The sequence below is a fragment of the Gigantopelta aegis genome, chromosome 7 (assembly GCF_016097555.1).
Source record: "Gigantopelta aegis isolate Gae_Host chromosome 7, Gae_host_genome, whole genome shotgun sequence".
In the NCBI taxonomy this organism is placed as follows: Eukaryota; Metazoa; Mollusca; class Gastropoda; order Neomphalida; family Peltospiridae; genus Gigantopelta; species Gigantopelta aegis.
The window spans coordinates 14,316,068-14,335,851 of record NC_054705.1 but is presented as its reverse complement, the minus strand read 5'-3'; the positions used below and the strand labels follow the sequence as shown (position 1 = coordinate 14,335,851).

The window sequence follows — 19,784 nt, the reverse complement described above, 5'->3', positions numbered from 1 at the left end:
AGATTCTCAGAGGGGGGCAGCTGCCCCTGCCCCCCCCCCCCCCCGGAGGGTACGGGCCCCCCCCCCCCTGACGAGACTGGCTGCTCCTAGGTGATGACCAGGTCACCAATGCCATAACGTCCAATTAAAAAAAAAAAAACCCCAGCACGATGGAAATCGATTACACTGTGATGTATAGTTAACCTGACGATCGTGTCTGTGACGTGTAAGGCATCTACAAGTACAACGGGTTGTAAATTTAGTCAATAAATATTTTTAAATTTGCTTAAAACCTGGTTTTTCAGGATATGTAAGAAATAGAATAATACATTCGTGTCCGTTAGATATCATTTATCTCACAACTCGTTGTTTAAAAACGTATCAAAACTCGCTTTTGCTCGTTAGATACATTTTAAAACAACTCGTGAGATAAATGGTATGTAACGTTTACTCGTGTATTATTCTTTATTTACAATACGGTCCGAAGTTGAACACGAAAATTGTTAGGTTTTTTTTTTTTTTTTTTTTTTTTAAATTATCGCCCCCGTCCTCCAGATTTAATTTTAAAATGATATGACTGAAATGTAAAATGTTTACATTTAAGATTTTTGTTTGTTTGTTTGTGTGTTATTTTGTGGTGTGTTTTTTGTTTGTATGTTTGTGTATTTATTTTATGGGAGATCTAGATGAAATAATAACTACATACTTAATACACTAATTTAATTGCAAATCATTAAAGGGAAATTCCCGGGTTTGCTGCATTGTAAGATGTTTCCGACTAATAAAATATTTCTGCGATTAAACTTACATATTAAATATATTTTTTTGTTTAGAATATCAGTGTTTGTATATTCAATGTGCTGGATTTTGTCTTCAAATAATTTCGCACGTACGAAAAACATATTTTTTAATAAATAAAATGAAATTTAACCTAGTACAAATATTAGAACGATCAGAAACACGCTTAATATACAGCCACTAATATTTTATGCAGAAAAATATATTTGATATGTAATTACACTCGTCAAAAAGTCTCTGTTAGTCGATAACATCTTAAAAATTGCAAGCAAACTCAGGAATGTCCCTTTAAAATACGAATTTGAAAAGTGACGTTGGTGATGGTAGAGATGGTAGATGCATAGATTATTTTTGTATGAAGACAGTTACTCTGAATGACGAGATACTGCACCTTTAAATACGTGTAGAGCGGGTGTTAGCGATGGAGATGCATATTTATGTTGTATGAAGACAGTTACTCTGAATGACGAGATACTGCACCTTTAAATACGTGTAGAGCGGGTGTTAGAGATGGAGATGCATATTTATGTTGTGTGAAGACAGTTAGTCTGAATGCCGAGATACTGCACCTTTAAATACGTGTAGAGCGGGTGTTCGTTCTCTCCATTCACTTCTAGCTTTTTGAGTAGAGGAAAGTTTGGCTGGAACCCCTGACCGGGTCTGACGTATTTCAGGTGGTTTAGAATTTCTGTACTGTTGTTTCCGGGCTCTTGCTGCAAAGAAAAGAAATGATTTTAATAAAAGAGCGCACGCACACACACACACACACACACACACACACACACACACACACACACACACACACACACACACACACACACACCACCACCACCACCCACCCAAAAAAACCCAACCACTCCTGTCACGGGGATCCTATAATACCCGTAACTGAATAATACTCGATTATCCAAATATCTCTCCTAACTGTATATCTATTAGATCTCTCTGTATCGGGCAGTCCAATACCCGAGTGGCTCGTCTCTAGGTATATCAGAGATACGATCTTACATAAATATTTATATATATATAGCACGTTTAGTTCACTAGAAAACACAACAAAAACACAATACTCTTTGGAATCTGTATTAATACTACGCTGACAAATGTACTGCCGCAGCAGTTAATTAACAACAACAAATAATAACAACCCAGAACTGATCACTTAATTAGTTAATCTCTAGGTGTCTAGTTTACACAATATTCTAATCACTTCACCGTGACACAACACACACACGTGTGATAATTGAGAAACGCTTCCAGGGGAACTTAATTAATAAAGGAATTACAACTCTATTCCTAACTGGTTAATGTTTAATTAACCCTTAACTACTCATTCAGTAACCTTGTAATACAGACTTAATACTGGTACCTATCACAATAAAGACAATAACCTACAGTTTACCTAGGTCCTCTAGGATGACTGGCTAAACTTTAATAATTTTAGAACAGTGAAGCCTACAATTTAGTTCGTCAGTTTACCGGAAACACTCTCTAAATAATATGGGTATAATACAGTATTAAAATATTTAAAGTCACATCAATCACATCAAGGTTATACAACAGAGCAGAAATATATATTTACCAAGTCCAAACGGACGCGTTCCCCGGAAGCCTTCCAATATGTTTCTCCCCGATATCTCTAAAATCCTATCTATTTATTACAAAACCGAATATCGCCTGGGGTCACATCGCGGTACTCCCCCATCATGTGAATTTTCTACAGAGACCAAGACGACATTTTTTCTTAGATGGTCAGACTAGCTGTCGCCAAACCGCTAGGAAACAAGGTCGTAAAACAGAACTCGCGGAGGTATTACGTAACTACTGGCCGCATGGCCTCCACACGTGGTCTGGGTGTGTATTAGGGGGGTACGGTCGCGCGGAGGTATTACGTAACAAGGTGCCCACCTTGTCTTAAGTGCATATTGGGAACAGCTCGACCACCATCGCGCAGGGTTATTACGTAACCACGCCGCACACGGCCCTCTGAACAATTAACATCGCCACAGGCGAAAAAAAATAAGAGCATGTTCCGTCACACACCCCCACCTCAAAGAGGATATTTCCTCTACTTTAGGAATAGGGAAATATACTACATTAAAACAAATGTGCGTTAACCGACGCATCCGGGCATTTATAACACATAGTAATAAGGTGACTACCAGTAATCACACTGACTCTCTGAGTCCCTGGTATACAATAAATTATATAAAAACAAAACAGAAATCAAAAACGTCAACACATTATCACAACGTTCAACTTTGGGACAGGGCATCAGCGATTACATTGGAAGTGCCCTTGATGTGTTCAATGGTAATTGGGAATTCCTGCAGAAGAAGACTCCATCTCAAAACTCTCTGGTTGGTGGCTTTCATTCTGTGAATGAAGGTAAGCGGATTATGATCAGTAAAGACCACCACTTGATGCACTGCCGATTTCATGTAGATCTGAAAATGCTTCAGAGCTTGTACCATGGCCAAAGCTTCCTTCTCTATAGTGGAATAGTTCACCTGGTGTTTGTCAAACGTTTTGGAGAAGAAACTTACAGGATGGTCCAGTCCATTTTCGTCTTCTTGGAACAGCACAGCTCCAGCTCCCACGTCACTGGCATCCACAGCCAGCTTGAAAGGCATTCGGTAGTCTGGTGCTGCCATCACGGGAGACGAGGAGAGCATCTGCTTGAGACGGTTGAATGACTTCTCGCATTCATCTGACCACTGGAACTTCGTTTCCTTCTTTTTCAGTGTCGCACGTTTTCCAGGTTTTCTCCGATAGGCATGCTGTCGAATCGGTGTAGCGTTGGGTTCCAAGCGCACATCCTGGATTAAGGTGTTGGTAACCGTTAGAAAGTCCTGACAAATGGAAACATTGTCTTGTATCAATGTAGTCAACTTTGCTCGCTGGGGGCTCAAGTCTGCTAGAATCTGGCTGTTGGTTAACTTGATCTCTGCAGTCTTGACGTCATCACAGACAATTGAGTGACTCTCAGTTTGGACAGGTAACTCTGGAACTATCGGCAGTCTGTCAAAATAACCTTTTAGCAAATTGATGTGACAATACCTACTTTTCCTAACCCTATCAGGAGTGTTTATCACATACCCTGTCTCATTAACCCGTTTGTGCACAAGATAGGGCCCGAAATACCTGTTCTGTAATGAACCTCGTTTAATGGGAAGGTACAGCAGCACTTTATCCCCTGGTTTAAATTCCCGACTCCTAGCCTTCCTATCAAACACTGATTTTATTTTGCTCTGAGCATAGCTCAGATGCTTCCTAGCTAGTTCGGTCGCCGGCAACCTCCTATCTCTAACTCTCTTATTCATTAATACTCCCTCAGTTAACAATGTAGTGAGAGCTGCCAACAAATTTGGATCAGCCCCCTGCGCTAGGATTAACTCTTGTCTATTACAAGGTAAGTCCCCTCTATCAAACACAACTGGTTCATTTACCCTCTGCGGGAGGTCAACAGGTTCCACCACATTTAGTTCCTCAGTTGACTTATCTACCATTTTACTGATAACCTCATCCACTCCAATTTCATGGCTCACACACGTATCAGACAAATCACAATTTTCCTCTGGGTCTCGTGCTACCCTTCCGGCCATAGCCCTAGTCATTACACACGCAGGATAACTAATCTCATCAACCTCACACTCTTTTATGGGTAAAGGGCTGTCTTCAATTAACAATTTGTCACCTTAGGGCTGGCAACACTGACTAGTCAAATCGTTACCCAACAAAACTCCTATGTTTTCAACAGGCAAGTCCTTCACAACACCCATAACGACTGGTCCCGTCACAAACTTCGAACACAAGAAAACGTTATGTAACCGGACAACCATTTTTTTCTCCAGTAACTGAGGTTAAGGCCAAACTACGTCCTGTATCTGAATTTTCAATACCAGCTAAACACTGACGTTATAAGCGACAGGTTACACCCTTTATCTCGATAGATTGATATTGCCTTAGGACACAACTCTTGTTTCACATCACAAACCATACCAGTGGACACATACGGGACTAACCATTAACTCTCTCGCTAACGGAGCTGACCTCACTAAACCGACCACTTGCGCATTATCGCGTTTCCTTTTAAAACAGTCCCCGACAAGATGGTTATCCTTTTTACAGTAACTGCAATGTGGACGAAAAGTTCGTGCATTGGCTGATAATGCAGGCTTATCCTTACTTTGCCCACCAGGTGTATTCCTTGCCTGACTAGCTGACCAACTAGATGACACTCCCCGATAGTTACTTTCCCGGGAAAAACCTGGCTGAAATTTCTTCTTATCACCCTGTTGTATAGAGCTACCCTGTACTGCCTGAGCTTTGTGTATTAACACGTAGTCATCTGCCACTATGCCTGCCTCCTCTATCTTTTTGACATCACGATCCTCTAAATGAATACGTAAGCTAACTGGTAATCAATTTTTAATGTCCTGTAAGATCAACAACTCCCGTATCTCGGTATATGACTCTACCTGATGAGAAACCACCCATTTATCAAACATCCCTGCCTTCTTAGCCACAAACTCACTATAAGACTGACCCTGCGTTTTTCTCAACTCGTTATGCCGTAAACGATAATCCTCACGTCGTAATTCATAAGCCCTCAACACCGCAGACTTAACTAGGTCGTACTGACTTGCTCGCTCATCACTCATTGAATTATAAGCTACGCTAGCCTTCCCCTTAAATTTAGACACGGCTAACAATGTCCACTTAGACTGAGGCCAATTTAGCTGCTTAGCGGCCCGTTCAAAAAGTTGGAAGAACATATCTACCTCCTGGGCCCGTATTTATCAAGGAACTTAAGTCATAAAAAAAACTTAAGTCAGCTAAAAATACTTAAGTTTTTACAATTTTGACTTAAGTTTCATAAAACAGCTTAAGTCATATTTATCAACCTACTTAGACTTAAGTTTGGTCCGTTTTTGACTTAACTTTTTAGCCACCTGCCGACCAGACTTAAGTTTTTTTTAATCAACTTAAGTCATTCTAAAGATAAAATGGCTGCTGGGCGTTTGCCAAGATATTTTAATGAAAGGAAGCCAGTTTTGAATCTTTATAACGATTTTGAACTTGTGGAGAGGTATAGGTTTGATAGAAATAGTATAGAATATATCACTGACCTTTTGGCTAAGGATATTTGTCCACTGACTCATAGGAGTCAGTCAGTTGACGCCGTAACCAAAGTTCTTGTTACTTTACGATACCTGGCTACGGGGAAATTTCAATTATGTAGTGGCGATGACCATGGGGTGAGTCAGCCCACTGTATCTAGAATTGTGCAACAAACACTCGATAGTTTGACATCGAATGAAATAATTAAAAGGTTCATAAAGTTTCCAACTGATCCAAACGAAATTCGCCGTCACCAACAGCGCTTTTATAATGTTGCGAACTTTCCCGGTGTTGTTGGCATCATTGACGGAACCCACATCCACAGTTAATGAAAACGAATTTGTAAATAGGCATCGATATCACAGTATTAACACCCAAATAGTGGTTGATAGTGATGACCGAATAATAGACGTTGTAGCGCGATGGCCAGGGTCAACGCATGATTCGAGGATACTGACAAAAACAGCGGGCTGCACCAACTATTTGAACATCATCGTGTACCAGTGAGCTGTCATTTGCTTGGCGACAGCGCCTATCCTTGTAGAAGATGGATTCTAACACCATTTCTTCGTCCACTTCCTGGTCCACAGACGAATTACAATCGGTAAATCAAAGTTTCACAGTCGTTTTGAAATCACGTGTTGGCAAAAGTTATTGAAAATGTTCATGAACCAGTCTATTGCGGTCTGATGGTTTATCCAAATAGTAAAATACACAATGAACCCAAATGAAAGAACAAGCATCAAATGAACCCAAATGTAAATTATATTATGAAACCCAAAAATCATATTACATCCAAATAAAAGTTAAAATAAAAATGCTATAACTCTCTCTCTCTCTCTCTCTCTCTCTCTCCTCTCTCTCTCTCCTCTCTCTCTCTCTCTCTCTCTCTCTCTCTCTCACACACAGACAGACACACATACACAGACAGACACACACACAACACACATACAGACACACACACACGCTGACAAACACACACACACACAGACATACACACAGACACACACACACACACACATACACACACATCACCCCCATCACCCTTTCCTCCCCAGCTATGGCTGAAAAAAAATGTACAGTGCAATATTAGGTTATTTATATAGGAATGAATGAATGAAATTTAACGAAACTTGGTTTCTTTACTACATAAGCCAAGGTATACATGTATGTTTTGAAATGCACAATGTGGCTTTTAAAAAGTTATACATCTTAAACATGTAATAAATAAGAAGTAAATAAATAAATGAAAAATAGAGCTAATAATAATAAAGTCAATAAAAAGCAATACAATTTAATTCAATACATGCAAATGACAGTAATGTAGAATCTGCATATCACATATATAATAATTCATATATTAATTAGTTCAATAATTTTTTTGCTTATTTTAAAAGATCACATAAGAAGATCAGGAGCTGCGTCGAAAGAGTCATTGGTCAGATGAAGAGACGATTTCATGTGTTACATGGGGAAATAAGACTCCGACCTGAAAAGGCTTGCAAGGTACACTTAATGCATACCAACAACAAAGACAAGATTATTTAATTGACGTATTTCATTGATGTATTTCAAGGAATTATGGCTGGTTACCTGTAAAGTAATATAGAAATATATTTCTTAATTTGAAAGAAATATTCCATTTATTCCTAGATGAATAAGAAAAAAATATGTGTAAGCAGAAAAGTCATTTTCATTGTTCAAAACATATGCTATTAAAATCTAAATGCAAAGGATTATTGATATATTTTTTGCTGAAATTAATGATTTGAACATTTAAAACATACTAATAATTGTCTGATCAGTTGTATTTTGTTTTTAAGTGTCTAGACCAAAAAGTATAACAAAACAAATCGTTGATAGAAACATGTCAACTTCTTTTATTGTAATCCACATTAACAGTAGGCCTATAATAGATTATGACAAAGAGATAAATGTGAAAAGAACCCCCAGAAAACTGAAATATTTCCATTATATATTCAAACTGTAAATTAATCATTATAATGACTTTTGAACAAATGATCATTATTAAATTACAATTAATGAAATGTATTACTTCAAATTATTAACTTTATTTGGTTATGATACCTATTAACACATATTTATTAATATTTAGGTTCCAACTGCCTGGTTATGAAAACTGTATTAAAACATAATTATTAATAATTAGGTTACAATTGCCTGTGCTGTTCTGCACAATATATGCAAGGAGAGAGATTTGCCCCTGGCAGATGATGGACATATACAGGGAGAGGTACCAGGAGATGATGGAGTTGTGGTGAACCCTCTTGCTGCAGGGGCCCAATACAGACAGCTGTTTTGCCATTAATCATTTTTCATGTAAGCATTCACTTTTCATGTAAGCATTAACAAATATTAATAAATATTAATGGGACAGACCCTACTTGTTAAACACTAAGACATATTTTTCCAGTATTAAAGCTGTTTATGATCATTGAAATCAAACATTACTTATATTTTTGTTGTTTATATTATCCATTATGGAGTCAAGTTTTAATCTACTTTAAGTGTTCATGAATTACAGCCAGGCATATTCAAGAAAGCAAATAGCCATTGTCTGGTGTTGTCACATTTCAAACACTGTATTAATACAATAACAAATCATTATTTGATAATGATAATAACTTAATGCCAGCCTTTGATGGGTCTGTTATGAGATGGCAATGTATGACTTGTATATCAAAGGTGTTGGTATGTGCTGTCCTGTGCATACAAAGATCCCTTTGTACTAATGGAAAAAATGTACTGTGGTTAGTCTAAGACTATGAGTAATATCAAATTGTTGACATCCAATAGCCGATGATTAACAACACGACTACAGCATATTGATTTATTAAACAAAATAAGCTTTAACTTTTTTTCTTTTGTTTATTGTTTACTACACATTGAAATGAATCATTGTGCATGGCATATCTTTCTTATCAATTCATATAGGATCATCAAACGTGTGTATGCAACTCCAACGGGGGATGGCAGTGTATTGTGTACCACTGGTAGGTTACTTTGACCTATGTTTTTACTGTTTTACTTAATAGACCCTGTGCTATCTCTAGGCTACCGAAACAGACTTTTCATTTTTCAAGATCAATCATATAATGAGTCTAAATTTTGAACACTAAAGGAAAACCTTGTTCAGCTTTGTTTGCCACTATAAATGTGTCACCATATTACACATAATACAAAACTATTTCCTTTGTTATAAAGAACAATAATAAACAGTGGTTGATCCGAAACAAGTTATTAATCCATCCGACTGCATAAATGGCATACAGTTATAATCCAGTCGTACATACAACACATTCATTAATGTGTGTTTTTCTCTATCAAACCTCTTAAGGATGTATCATGTATCTCAGCTGTACTATTGGGTGTATACTAGCAAATCAAATCCCACAGACGACAATAGTAACATATGTGGCTAAAACTCCTACCTGCAACGTATAAACCGACATAAACGCCACGGATATAAATACTACCACCACCTTACACTTAAAATGAATCAGAAAAAAATGGGGGTCAAGCTGCTCGTTTCTGAGATAACGGGTAGCGTCTATGACTACCCTAGTTTCGCACAAAATTCGATTATTACTTTTTTTACAGGTACCCCATACATGTTTCAAGCACAAGGCTGCTTGACACATTGGTACTAGATGAAATAAAATTGCAATTTTTTTTTACCCAGATGAAACTATTATTTTTTACAATCAACACACTCATATTTATAACCAATCACAGGACTTGTGGTGTTCACTTCTCTATCAAAAGTTGGGTGCACCTCGCATTTTGACCCAGCCGGAAGTTATTTGGTTTAGTACTACCTATAGTTTTGTACCTGCTATTTATATACATCAATGTAATATCATAATTATATTTCAATTTTGTTTTTGAAATGAAATTATTCATGATTAAAAGTGATATATTGTTTTTGGAATTTAATGTAATTTATTTGTTAAATTGTCAATGGAAAATAAAGTTTTAACATTTCTACATCGTTATGTTTATTTAAAAATTATTCTTCAAGGTTTTCAATTTTCATTTTCAAAATATTTTTTTTTAGCTTCAGACATTCTATTTCCAGTTTCAGTTTTTCTTTCAACAGAGAATTATAAGATGGTGAAGAAGTCTGGATGGGTTGCCTCTCAGAGGCTGGAATGTCTGGCTGCTGTACAGGAACTAGACTTTCTTGCTGGTGTACACGTGGCTCTGGATGAAGTTCAGCCATCACAACAATTTGACTGAAAATACACATTGATCAATCATTCAATAAATTAATGCCAATAATAACATTTTTCTTTGGAGTACTTATCATTTACTATTAAAAAATAGTTTCCTTAATATTTTTTATCTTGTTAAGAGAGTAAGAAATATTTTATTTATTGATGCACTCAACACATTTCCATTACAATTAAACAGTGTTGGACATACATGTATGGTTAAGCACCAGACACATAATTAAAGATGTAACCCGCCACTGTCACTTCATAGAGTAGTCTTTTTCAAATAACATGTAGCAGCAAGGGACATTTTATATCAGACATCTCAGGCAAATGCTTTAGACCATTGGGGTAAATATGAAAATGGTATATATCAAGTATTTTTAGAAGTACATACTTTTGACTAGATTGATCATAATCCAGAAACTGCAGCATGCATGTGTCAAGCCCATCCTGAATACCAGTGAGGGAGACATTGTCTCTGCCAATGACATCTATTACTGTGTCAGTAACAGGACTCAGTGGTTTTGGTGGTGTCCCTCCTCCTGTTTTTGAAATAAAGTAAAGCGTCTATTAGTGTGCATATATTGAAAACTTAAATGTTAAAAAGTGATTTTCAAATAAATGTTCCATGTTGGTTTGTGGATTGTTTGGTTTTTGGGGTTTTTTCCTTTTGAGCCTTTGTGAGGGTTATTGTTATTGTAGGTGGGGTTTTTTTGTTGTTGTTGTTGTTGTGGGTTTTTGGGGGGGGGGGGGGGGGGGGGTGTTGCCCCACTGATTTAAGACATGTATGTACAATATTTGTTCATACCATAGTCCTTTTTGTCCTTCTTATTAGCACATGCTTTTCCCCAGTATTGGTTTTAACTACCAAGCTAGCTTTGTCAGTATCATTTTAGTGGCTTAATATGACCCAATACAACCACAGGGTAGTGTGATATTCCAGTACTGTTATATCAAAAATGTTAATTGTTGACATAGATATAAATGTAGTTGTCGGATAGGCCAATCTAATTTCATAATTCAATTATTTTTATTTTGTGAATGACAAGTAAAATTTAAGAAATATAATGTATTTCTCTTTTTATTATGTGATTTCATTATTACACTGAACTAATTGAAATAACTCTCTTTTTTTCTTACTGCTGAGGACAAATACAATGATTCCAATTGTGGTTGTAACAATGAAATGACACTGAAGAATTGTATGCAAAATGTTTGTGAACTTTTAAGTGTAATGTCATTTCATTAAGAAAACACTAATTTTATATTTATTAAAAGTGTATTCTGGGTGTCTTAAAATGTCATCAAAACATTAAATTGAAATGGTCTTAGCTATAGTTATTACTGTTACTGTACCTGTTGCAATGGTTTTGCAATTAAATGCAGACAAATGTTTTTTTGATGAACTCTTCATGTTTTTCCATTTTTTTTCAACCTCATCCTTGGTTCTTATTTGGCTTGATGTGGCGTTTACTTGATTTGTAATGAACTAAATAAAAATAAATATTTCAATAAGTGCAATGATTTACAACTTCGACTGAATATTTTCAGTAGTTTCTGTAATTCAAATTTTGTTTCTTTATTGACTTTTTGTAATTGTAATCAATATTAACTACACTTAATATTAACTATACTCACGGAATTAATACATTATATTTATTGTGAACAGAGGATGGTGTTGTTTTGTTTTGTATGTGTATTGTTTTATATTGATATTATTTTTTAAATTATTATTCCATTTTCATCATTTCATACAAACGTCAGTCTTTGTCATTAAACTTACAAATTCTACGTATATGTATATTTCCCACTTAGATCTATCCCCATACCCTCCCTAAAGATATGTCAAATAATAAAAAGTATAAACAGTGCCAGGTGCATGCTAGTGTGACTATGATGGTTGGTAACGGTATTTTGTAAGTCCGTTTCAGTTTAGTGAAATCGTTGTGTTAACGTTTTGTATTTTTATTTGTATCAAACTTATTAAAGTTGAGTAATTCTTTTATGAAAATTAATTAATTGTAATAATAATTATTTCATAAATGGTAGCTGTAATGAAAAAAGTAATTATGTTAGACATTTGGTGTAAGTAATGAGAATTTAATTGTAATTTGCCATTATTCATAAGTGTAGACACCGCTGCTGACTTATACTATTATTGATATATATAATTTTGACGTTCGTGTGTGGTTGATAACTCGATACAGGTTTATATAGACGCACAAGACGTATGTGTGGTGAAATAGCTCGTGAAATAGCTCTTTCTGAATTCGTGCGTTGTTTGATGATGGTATTGATTTCTTTAATCGGCTGTGGTGATGCAGCGATTATGTCATCGAACTTAAAATTTATAGGCTGTGGTTTCTACACATATTAAGCAAAACGATTAAACAGTTATGTGTAACAAGCACAGTCCACGTAGGCGTACATTTTTTTTTTTATTTCACGGAGGTCGTATTATACAGCCTCACTTACCAATCAAAAAAATAAATGTTGCAGTGTAACGTAAAAGATAAGATATTTTTAACTGTTTCTCTTATTTTTTTATTATTTTTAGGGTGTGTGTGGAGATGGTGTGTGTTAATATTTATTTAAACTGAAGATTTCTTTTTATTATTTCATTTATTATTATTATTATTATTATTATTGTGTTTTCTTACCTGCCACGCCTCTTGCCGCTTTGCTGACGTCACTTCAGGAGAGAATTTGCCCTCAACAAACTTTTTTTTAGTCGCCACTAACTGGGCTAAATTTAGACATTCTTCGCTGGTCCAGTTTGGCCGTCTTTTTTTTCCATCCATGACGATGACATTGTCGTCTGCAATAACTCTTGGGGAATCCCATATAAAAATAGATGGGATTTCCCTAGCTTGGTTATCACGCCAGCGTAACACTCAACAAGAACCGGTAAAGAATTTCCACTAATCATGCGCAGTGTACAATGAAATGGCCTTATTTTTATTTATGTATTTTTTTCGATTTATTTGTTTCATTGTTTAATCTTCCCTTAGTTATTCTTTACTTCTCGGTTTTTAATTTTAAAAATGTGTATTCCCGGATGTTTATGAATTGTAAGTACTTCCTTAACGACCACAAACTTAACTTTTTCTCTCTGACTTACTTAAGTTTTTCTTAAGTTGTTTGATGAATACCAACTTAAGTTTTTGACTTAGATAAGTCAATTTCAAAAACTTAAGTTCAAACTTAAGTCAAAACTTAAGTTCCTTGATAAATACGGGCCCAGGCTGGTCGTCAAATACAGGCACTGATCTATAAGCCTCCGACATGTTAAACCCATTTCCTGCCTCCCGTCTAACTTCTTCAGTATTCAACTTTAACTCATGTTCCACTTTTAATTTTTCTAACTGGAATTCTCTATCCCTCTCTTCTCTTTCTCTCTCTCTCTATCCCTCTCTTCTCTTTCTCTATCTTCTCTATCTCTATCTTCTTTCTCTCTATCCCTCTCTTCTCTTTCTCTTTCTCTCTCTCTCTCTCTATCCCTCTTTTCTCTCTCTCTCTCTCTCTCTCTCTCTCTCTCTCTCTCCCTCTCTCTATCTTCTCTATTCCTCTCTTCTCTCTCTCTCCTTCTCTCTCTCTCTCTCTCTCTCTCTCTCTCTCTCTCTCTCTCTCTATCTAATGCACGTTCTTCTCTTTCGTACTCAAGCTTTTTAAAAGCTAATTGTTGTTCCACACTCAACTCATTTATCTCTATCTCTGGAACAATCTCACTGTCTTCCATAACAGGACTATCACCAAAAACTTCCTGGATAATAATTGTCCTTATATCTCCTAATGTTTTAGCTGATGTTAAATCAATGTCCCGCTCACTCGCGATTTCAACTAACTCGGCCTTACGTGCTCGCTTAATCTCCACTACACTAAGCGTAGGCCTATCCATCAAATTCTTATCCATGTTTAGGTATGACGCACTTATTATTAATTAATTTTCTAGTGAACAACGTTGCTACTTCTGGTAATTTGTAAAAATAATTTATAAAGCCCCCATTTACAAACAATACTTTTTAAATATGCATGTCCCGTTTCAGATCCGGGACGAGCGCCCCAATGTTTACTCCTGTCACGGGGATCCTATAATACCCGTAACTGAATAAAACTCGATTATCTAAATATCTCTCCTAACTGTATATCTATTAGATCTCTCTGTATCGGGCAGTCCAATACCCGAGTGGCTCGTCTCTAGGTATATCAGAGATACGATCTTACATAAATATTTATATATATAGCACGTTTAGTTCACTAGAAAACACAACAAAAACACAATACTCTTTGGAATCTGTATTAATACTACGCTGACAAATGTACTGCCGCAGTAGTTAATTAACAACAACAAATAATAACAACCCAGAACTGATCACTTAATTAGTTAATCTCTAGGTGTCTAGTTTACACAATATTCTAATCACTTCACCGTGACACAACACACACACGTGTGATAATTGAGAAACGCTTCCAGGGGAACTTAATTAATAAAGGAATTACAACTCTATTCCTAACTGGTTAATTTTTAATTTACGGTCGCGCGGAGGTATTACGTAACAAGGTGCCCACCTGGTCTTAAGTGCATACTGGGAACAGCTCGACCACTATCGCACAGGATTATTACGTAACCACGCCGCACACGGCCCTCTGAACAATTAACATCGCCACAGGCGAAAAAAAATAAGAGCATGTTCCGTCACACCCCTCCCCCCCACAAAAAAAAAACTAAAAAAAAAAAAAAATTAACAACAACCAAACAACCAAAACCCCCCAAACAAAACAAAACAAAATAAAACAACAACAAAAAACCCCAATAACAACCCCAAACACAACAACGAAAAACAAAAACAAAACACCCCCAAACAAACAAACAAACAAAAACAAAAACACAAAAAAACCCAACAAAAACAACAACCAACTGCAACGACAACAACAAGAAGCATATAAAAAAAACCCCCAAAAAACAACAATCTAAATCTAAATTTAAAACAAAATCAAAACGTATGCACAATTGAATGGTGATGTGCAATCTCTAGCCGTATTCTGTTTATATTTCATTTCAACTTATATTTTCGTGCTTATATCCAATTAAGGTTCAATCACGATGTCCTGGGCACACACCTCAGCTATCTGGGCTGTGTGTCCAGGACAGTGGGTTAGTTGTTAGTGGTTAGTGGTTAGTGAGAGAGACAAGAGGATGTAGTGGCCTTACACCTACCCAATGAGCCCTTAAGAAATCGTTCTGGGTTGGAGCCGGTACCAGGCTGCGAACCATGTACATGTGATTGTGTAAGGGGTTGCACGGGTGTCATGCCCCACCCCAATCAATTGTTTTGTTTAAGTATTAAATTTTATAAAAATGCGTACATACATACATAGTGTGGATCCCCCCCCCCAGTATAGTTCTCTCCCCCCCCCCCCTCCCGCCCCAATATAAAGTCCTGGCAATGCCAATGGCTCTGTTACGACGATGCCCGTACATACATACATAGTGTGCCCCCCCACCCAGTATAGTTCTCCCCCCCCCCTCCCGCCCCAATATAAAGTCCTGGCAATGCCAATGGCTCTGTTACGACGATGCCCGTACATACATACATAGTGTGCCCCCCCCAGTATAGTTCTCCCCCCCTCCCGCCCCAATATAAAGTCCAGGCAATGCCAATGGCTCTGTTACGACGATGCCCGTACATACATACATAGTGTGCCCCCCCCCACCCAGTATAGTTCTCTCCCCCCCCTCCCGCCCCAATATAAAGTCCTGGCAATGCCAATGGCTCTGTTACGACGATGCCTGTACATACATACATAGTGTGGGCCCCCCCCCCCCCAGTATAGTTCTCCCCCCCCCCCTCCCGCCCCAATATAAAGTCCTGGCAATGCCAATGGCTCTGTTACGACGATGCCCGTACAATTTCCCGGATTTGGACGTGTAGTGGTAAGACGACACCTTTGGCAACGCCAGGGACATTTAATTGTGAGTTTTGAAAAGACGTGGACCTTCACCTTTTCGAATACACCACTGGCTGGTGGATGTTGGAACACAGCTCCCCCAAGTTCAGCCAGCAATCGTTTCGCTAACATTTGCTAACTATTTGACTGGTTCCTAACGTGGCCATTTGGTTTACCGTGAAGCGCATAAACCAGTCTAGCGGACGTTTTTCCGCTCAGTCTGGCTGAACGTAGCCCAGGTCGTTTATGGTGAGCTATCGCTCCCGCTCCCCATCACTCCTCTGAGACTATAGCTCAAGGAGAGCAATTTGTAGCTCTGGTCAGGTCAGGTCAGGTCAGTTCATACATGTAGGTTTTAACGTGCACATTCAGAGCAAGCTGTTGTAGCACATGCCTGTCATGCCGGCTCCTCCTTCCAGGATATCTCGCTCCAGCCATTGTACCACGACTGATACATTAAAGGCCGTGGTATGTGCTATCCTGTCTATGGGGTGGTGCATATAAAAGATCCCTTGCTGCTAATCTAAAAGAGTAGCCCATGAAGTGGCGACAGTGGGGTTCCTCCCTCAATGTCTGTATGGTCTTTGACCATATGTCCGACGCCATATAACCGTAAATAAAATGTACTGAGTGCGTCGTTAAATAAAACATTTTCTTCCTTCCTTCCTTCCTTCCAGGACAGGTGGGGGGAGGGTATGAGAGGGGATCGCCCGCGCTTGGCAAGTGCAAGAGAGCACAAGCAGCCCGACCAGGGTCGGTAGCGGGTTGGGTTGTAGCATTTCTTACCATGTGAATCTATACGATATCAATATGGAAAATATCTTAAATGGCTCCCCATAATTTAAAGTTACGGGAGAAATTAATCACTCGCCTTAATTGTTTTCACGGCGAGGTCTCTTGGAATAGATCTGACCTATACACTAGTTTGAACCCGTGAAAATAGACACCAAGTTTGGTTGATCTACAAACCGGTAACACATCTGGATAAAGTTGCAATAGTTAGTTTGCTTTGTTTAACGACACCACTAGAGCATTTTGATTTATTAATCATCGGCTATTAGAAGAAAGGAAAGAAAAGTTTTATTTAATGACGTACTCAACACATTTTATTTACAGTTATATGGCGTCGGACATATGGTTAAAGAACACACAGATATTGAGAGAGGAAACCCGCTGTTGCCACTTCATGGGCTACTATTTTCGATTAGCAGCAAGAGATCTTTTATATGCGCCAACCAACAGACAGGATAACACATACCATGGCCTTTGCTATACCAGTCGTGGTGCACTGGCTGGAGCGAGAAATAGCCCAATAGCGCCGCCGACGATGATCGATCACAGACCGACCGCGCATCAAGCGAACGCTTTACCATTGTACTACGTCCCGCCCCTCGGCTATTGGATGTCAAACATTTGGTAATTGTGACATATAGTCTTAGACAGGAAACCCGCTACATTGTTTTCCATTAACAACAAAGGATATTTTATATGCACAGACAGGAAGTACATACTACGGCCTTTGATATACCAGTCGTGATGCACTGGCTGGAACGAGAAATAGCCCAATAGGCCCACCGACGGGGATCGACTCTAGACCGACCGCGCATCAAGCGGGCGCTTTACCAATGGGCTACTTCCCGTCAAAGCTTACAAGTCTAACAAGACTCTGTGATGTTGAAACTGGGAAATACTCTTTAAAATAGACTAAAGCTCGTCTCTATAACCGTTACTTCTCAGAAGTATGTGCGTTTTTAGAATTATGAAAAATGTTTTTCGTGGCATTACAAACACCAGCTGGGGCATAGCCAGAGAGGAAAAAACGCCGAGGAAAACCCAGACCTGTAAAATAAATATCAGTGTCATGGGGAAAATATAATAAATCTGGGGAAATTCCAGGCGAGGCAAGCGTCTCGTCTGCCTCATGCTGGCTACGCCATTGGTCCAGGATGAACATACTTAGCCCGAGTTGGCTACTCTGCCGTCTAGAGCTAGACGGACATTTGACCGTGATAGCCGTTTTTACATCTCAACCAGACCGATCATAACGATTCAAATGTCCGAATAGCTCTCGAACGGCAGAGTACTCGAGCTAGGATATTCTAAACCATAAAATATAAGTAGTGTCTGATTTAAAAAAAAAAGAAAAAAAAGAAGAAGATTATTTGACACCCCTCCCCCCCTCTCCGCCCCAAAAAAAAGAAAGAAAAAAAAGAGAGAAAACACGAGGCTCTTATTGTGAAAAAATACGCCGTGGTGTTTAAAAACTAGTGTCAGTTGCTTTAAGACGAGAGAGGATGACTTACCATGCCAAACTGGTTGCACGGAGCCCCGATGACGGTGAAGTTCTTGTAGTCCCTGTTGAGTGCATTCAGGAAGTAATACTGCGGCGTCGCTCGTCAAAAGCCCGCCACGTTGACGATCAACAGAATCTGGCCCCTGTAGTCGGAGAGGTTCACCTTGTTTTCGCCGTGGATGTCGTACGGGCTGTAGTCGTACACAGACTTGTTGGACTCATTCGACTGGAAACAGCACACCTTCGTTCGTTCCCCGCTCACCAGCGTGCTCGTGCACGCAGCAAGCAGGGGTAGAAGCGCGCGCAACATTTGCGCAGATGACTCAAAAGTTGGTGTCGCGCGAAGCTGCACGTTCTGTTAAGACAGATGACACAAACGTTCTGTGACAAAAATAAAGGTCGTCTGCTTTTATATGGCCATCGCTTATCTCGGCAGTGATGTCATCAGAAAAAAACACAATAAAACCAGAAGATAAAAACAAGCGGGAACGTGTCAAAGTGGAAGAAGTTTGTTTATATTTATTTTCGAGCTTTTATTCAATTAAGGTTCAAGCACGCTGTCCTGGGCATAGTGACACCTCAGCTATATGGGCTGTCTCTACAGGACAGAGGGTTAGTGGTTAGTTCTTAGTTCTTAGTGAGAGACAAGTCGGTGTAGTGGCCTGAGACCTACTTATAATATCCATTGAGTTGTTAAAACTTGCTCAGGGTGGGATTCGATCCCAGTTCCTAGCATCCTTAAATCCGATGGCTTAACCACGGCAGCACAGAGGCCGGTAGTGGATGATAAAACATATCATAGAGGAAGCTGTTTTAGAATGTAGACCCAGTAATGTTTTTTATTTCTTCCTTACATTGTTTTGACAAGATCCCCAGAATTGTTTGCATTATGCAATCTTTATATTGTTTTTGTGTCGCACGTTTACAAGATAGTTTTAAAGCAAGGGCGTAGGAAGGTGCCAAAAAGTGTGTGCGTGTGGGGGGGGGGGGGGGGGCGCGCACACACACACACACACATATATATATATACTACTCAAAAGAATTTAAGGGTCAGACGATATTTTCGACATTATTTTCTGAATGTCAATTATATTAGCTAGACCATAATGTCACGCATGGTATTGTTCCATTTTGACGAAAGTGGGTCTAAGCAACCCATAAATGAATTAAAATCCACTGTCATTGACACTGTCGACTAGTTCTAATGGCGAAAATATGCTTACATTTGTACGTAAATTAAGGCGAAAGCGAAAGGTCTGCTAAGTGCCCATAACTTGCTTTTTCACAAAGCGCTTCATTTGCACGCTTTGCATGTGTATTCCATGTTCCCAATGCTGAATTTCCGTATAATTGGAGCTTGCGTTCGTGTACGGTGCACACTCCAAATTCGACAATGGTACGAC

The 19,784-nt window shown here is 38.5% G+C and overlaps 1 protein-coding gene across 1 annotated transcript in view; it reads right to left on the bottom strand.

Moving 5' to 3' along the window:
- Positions 1 to 18,775, bottom strand: part of LOC121377918 (glutathione peroxidase 2-like) — a 22,852-nt gene extending 4,077 nt beyond the window's left edge. Inside the window, exons 1-2 of the mRNA XM_041506015.1 lie at positions 18,488 to 18,775; positions 1,347 to 1,490 (exon numbers count right to left, since the gene is read on the bottom strand). Coding sequence (XP_041361949.1) covers positions 1,347 to 1,490; positions 18,488 to 18,691 — 348 coding nt within the window. The 5' untranslated portion in view covers positions 18,692 to 18,775. The remainder of the gene's footprint in view (positions 1 to 1,346; positions 1,491 to 18,487) is intronic.
- Between the last annotated feature and the right edge of the window lie 1,009 nt (positions 18,776 to 19,784).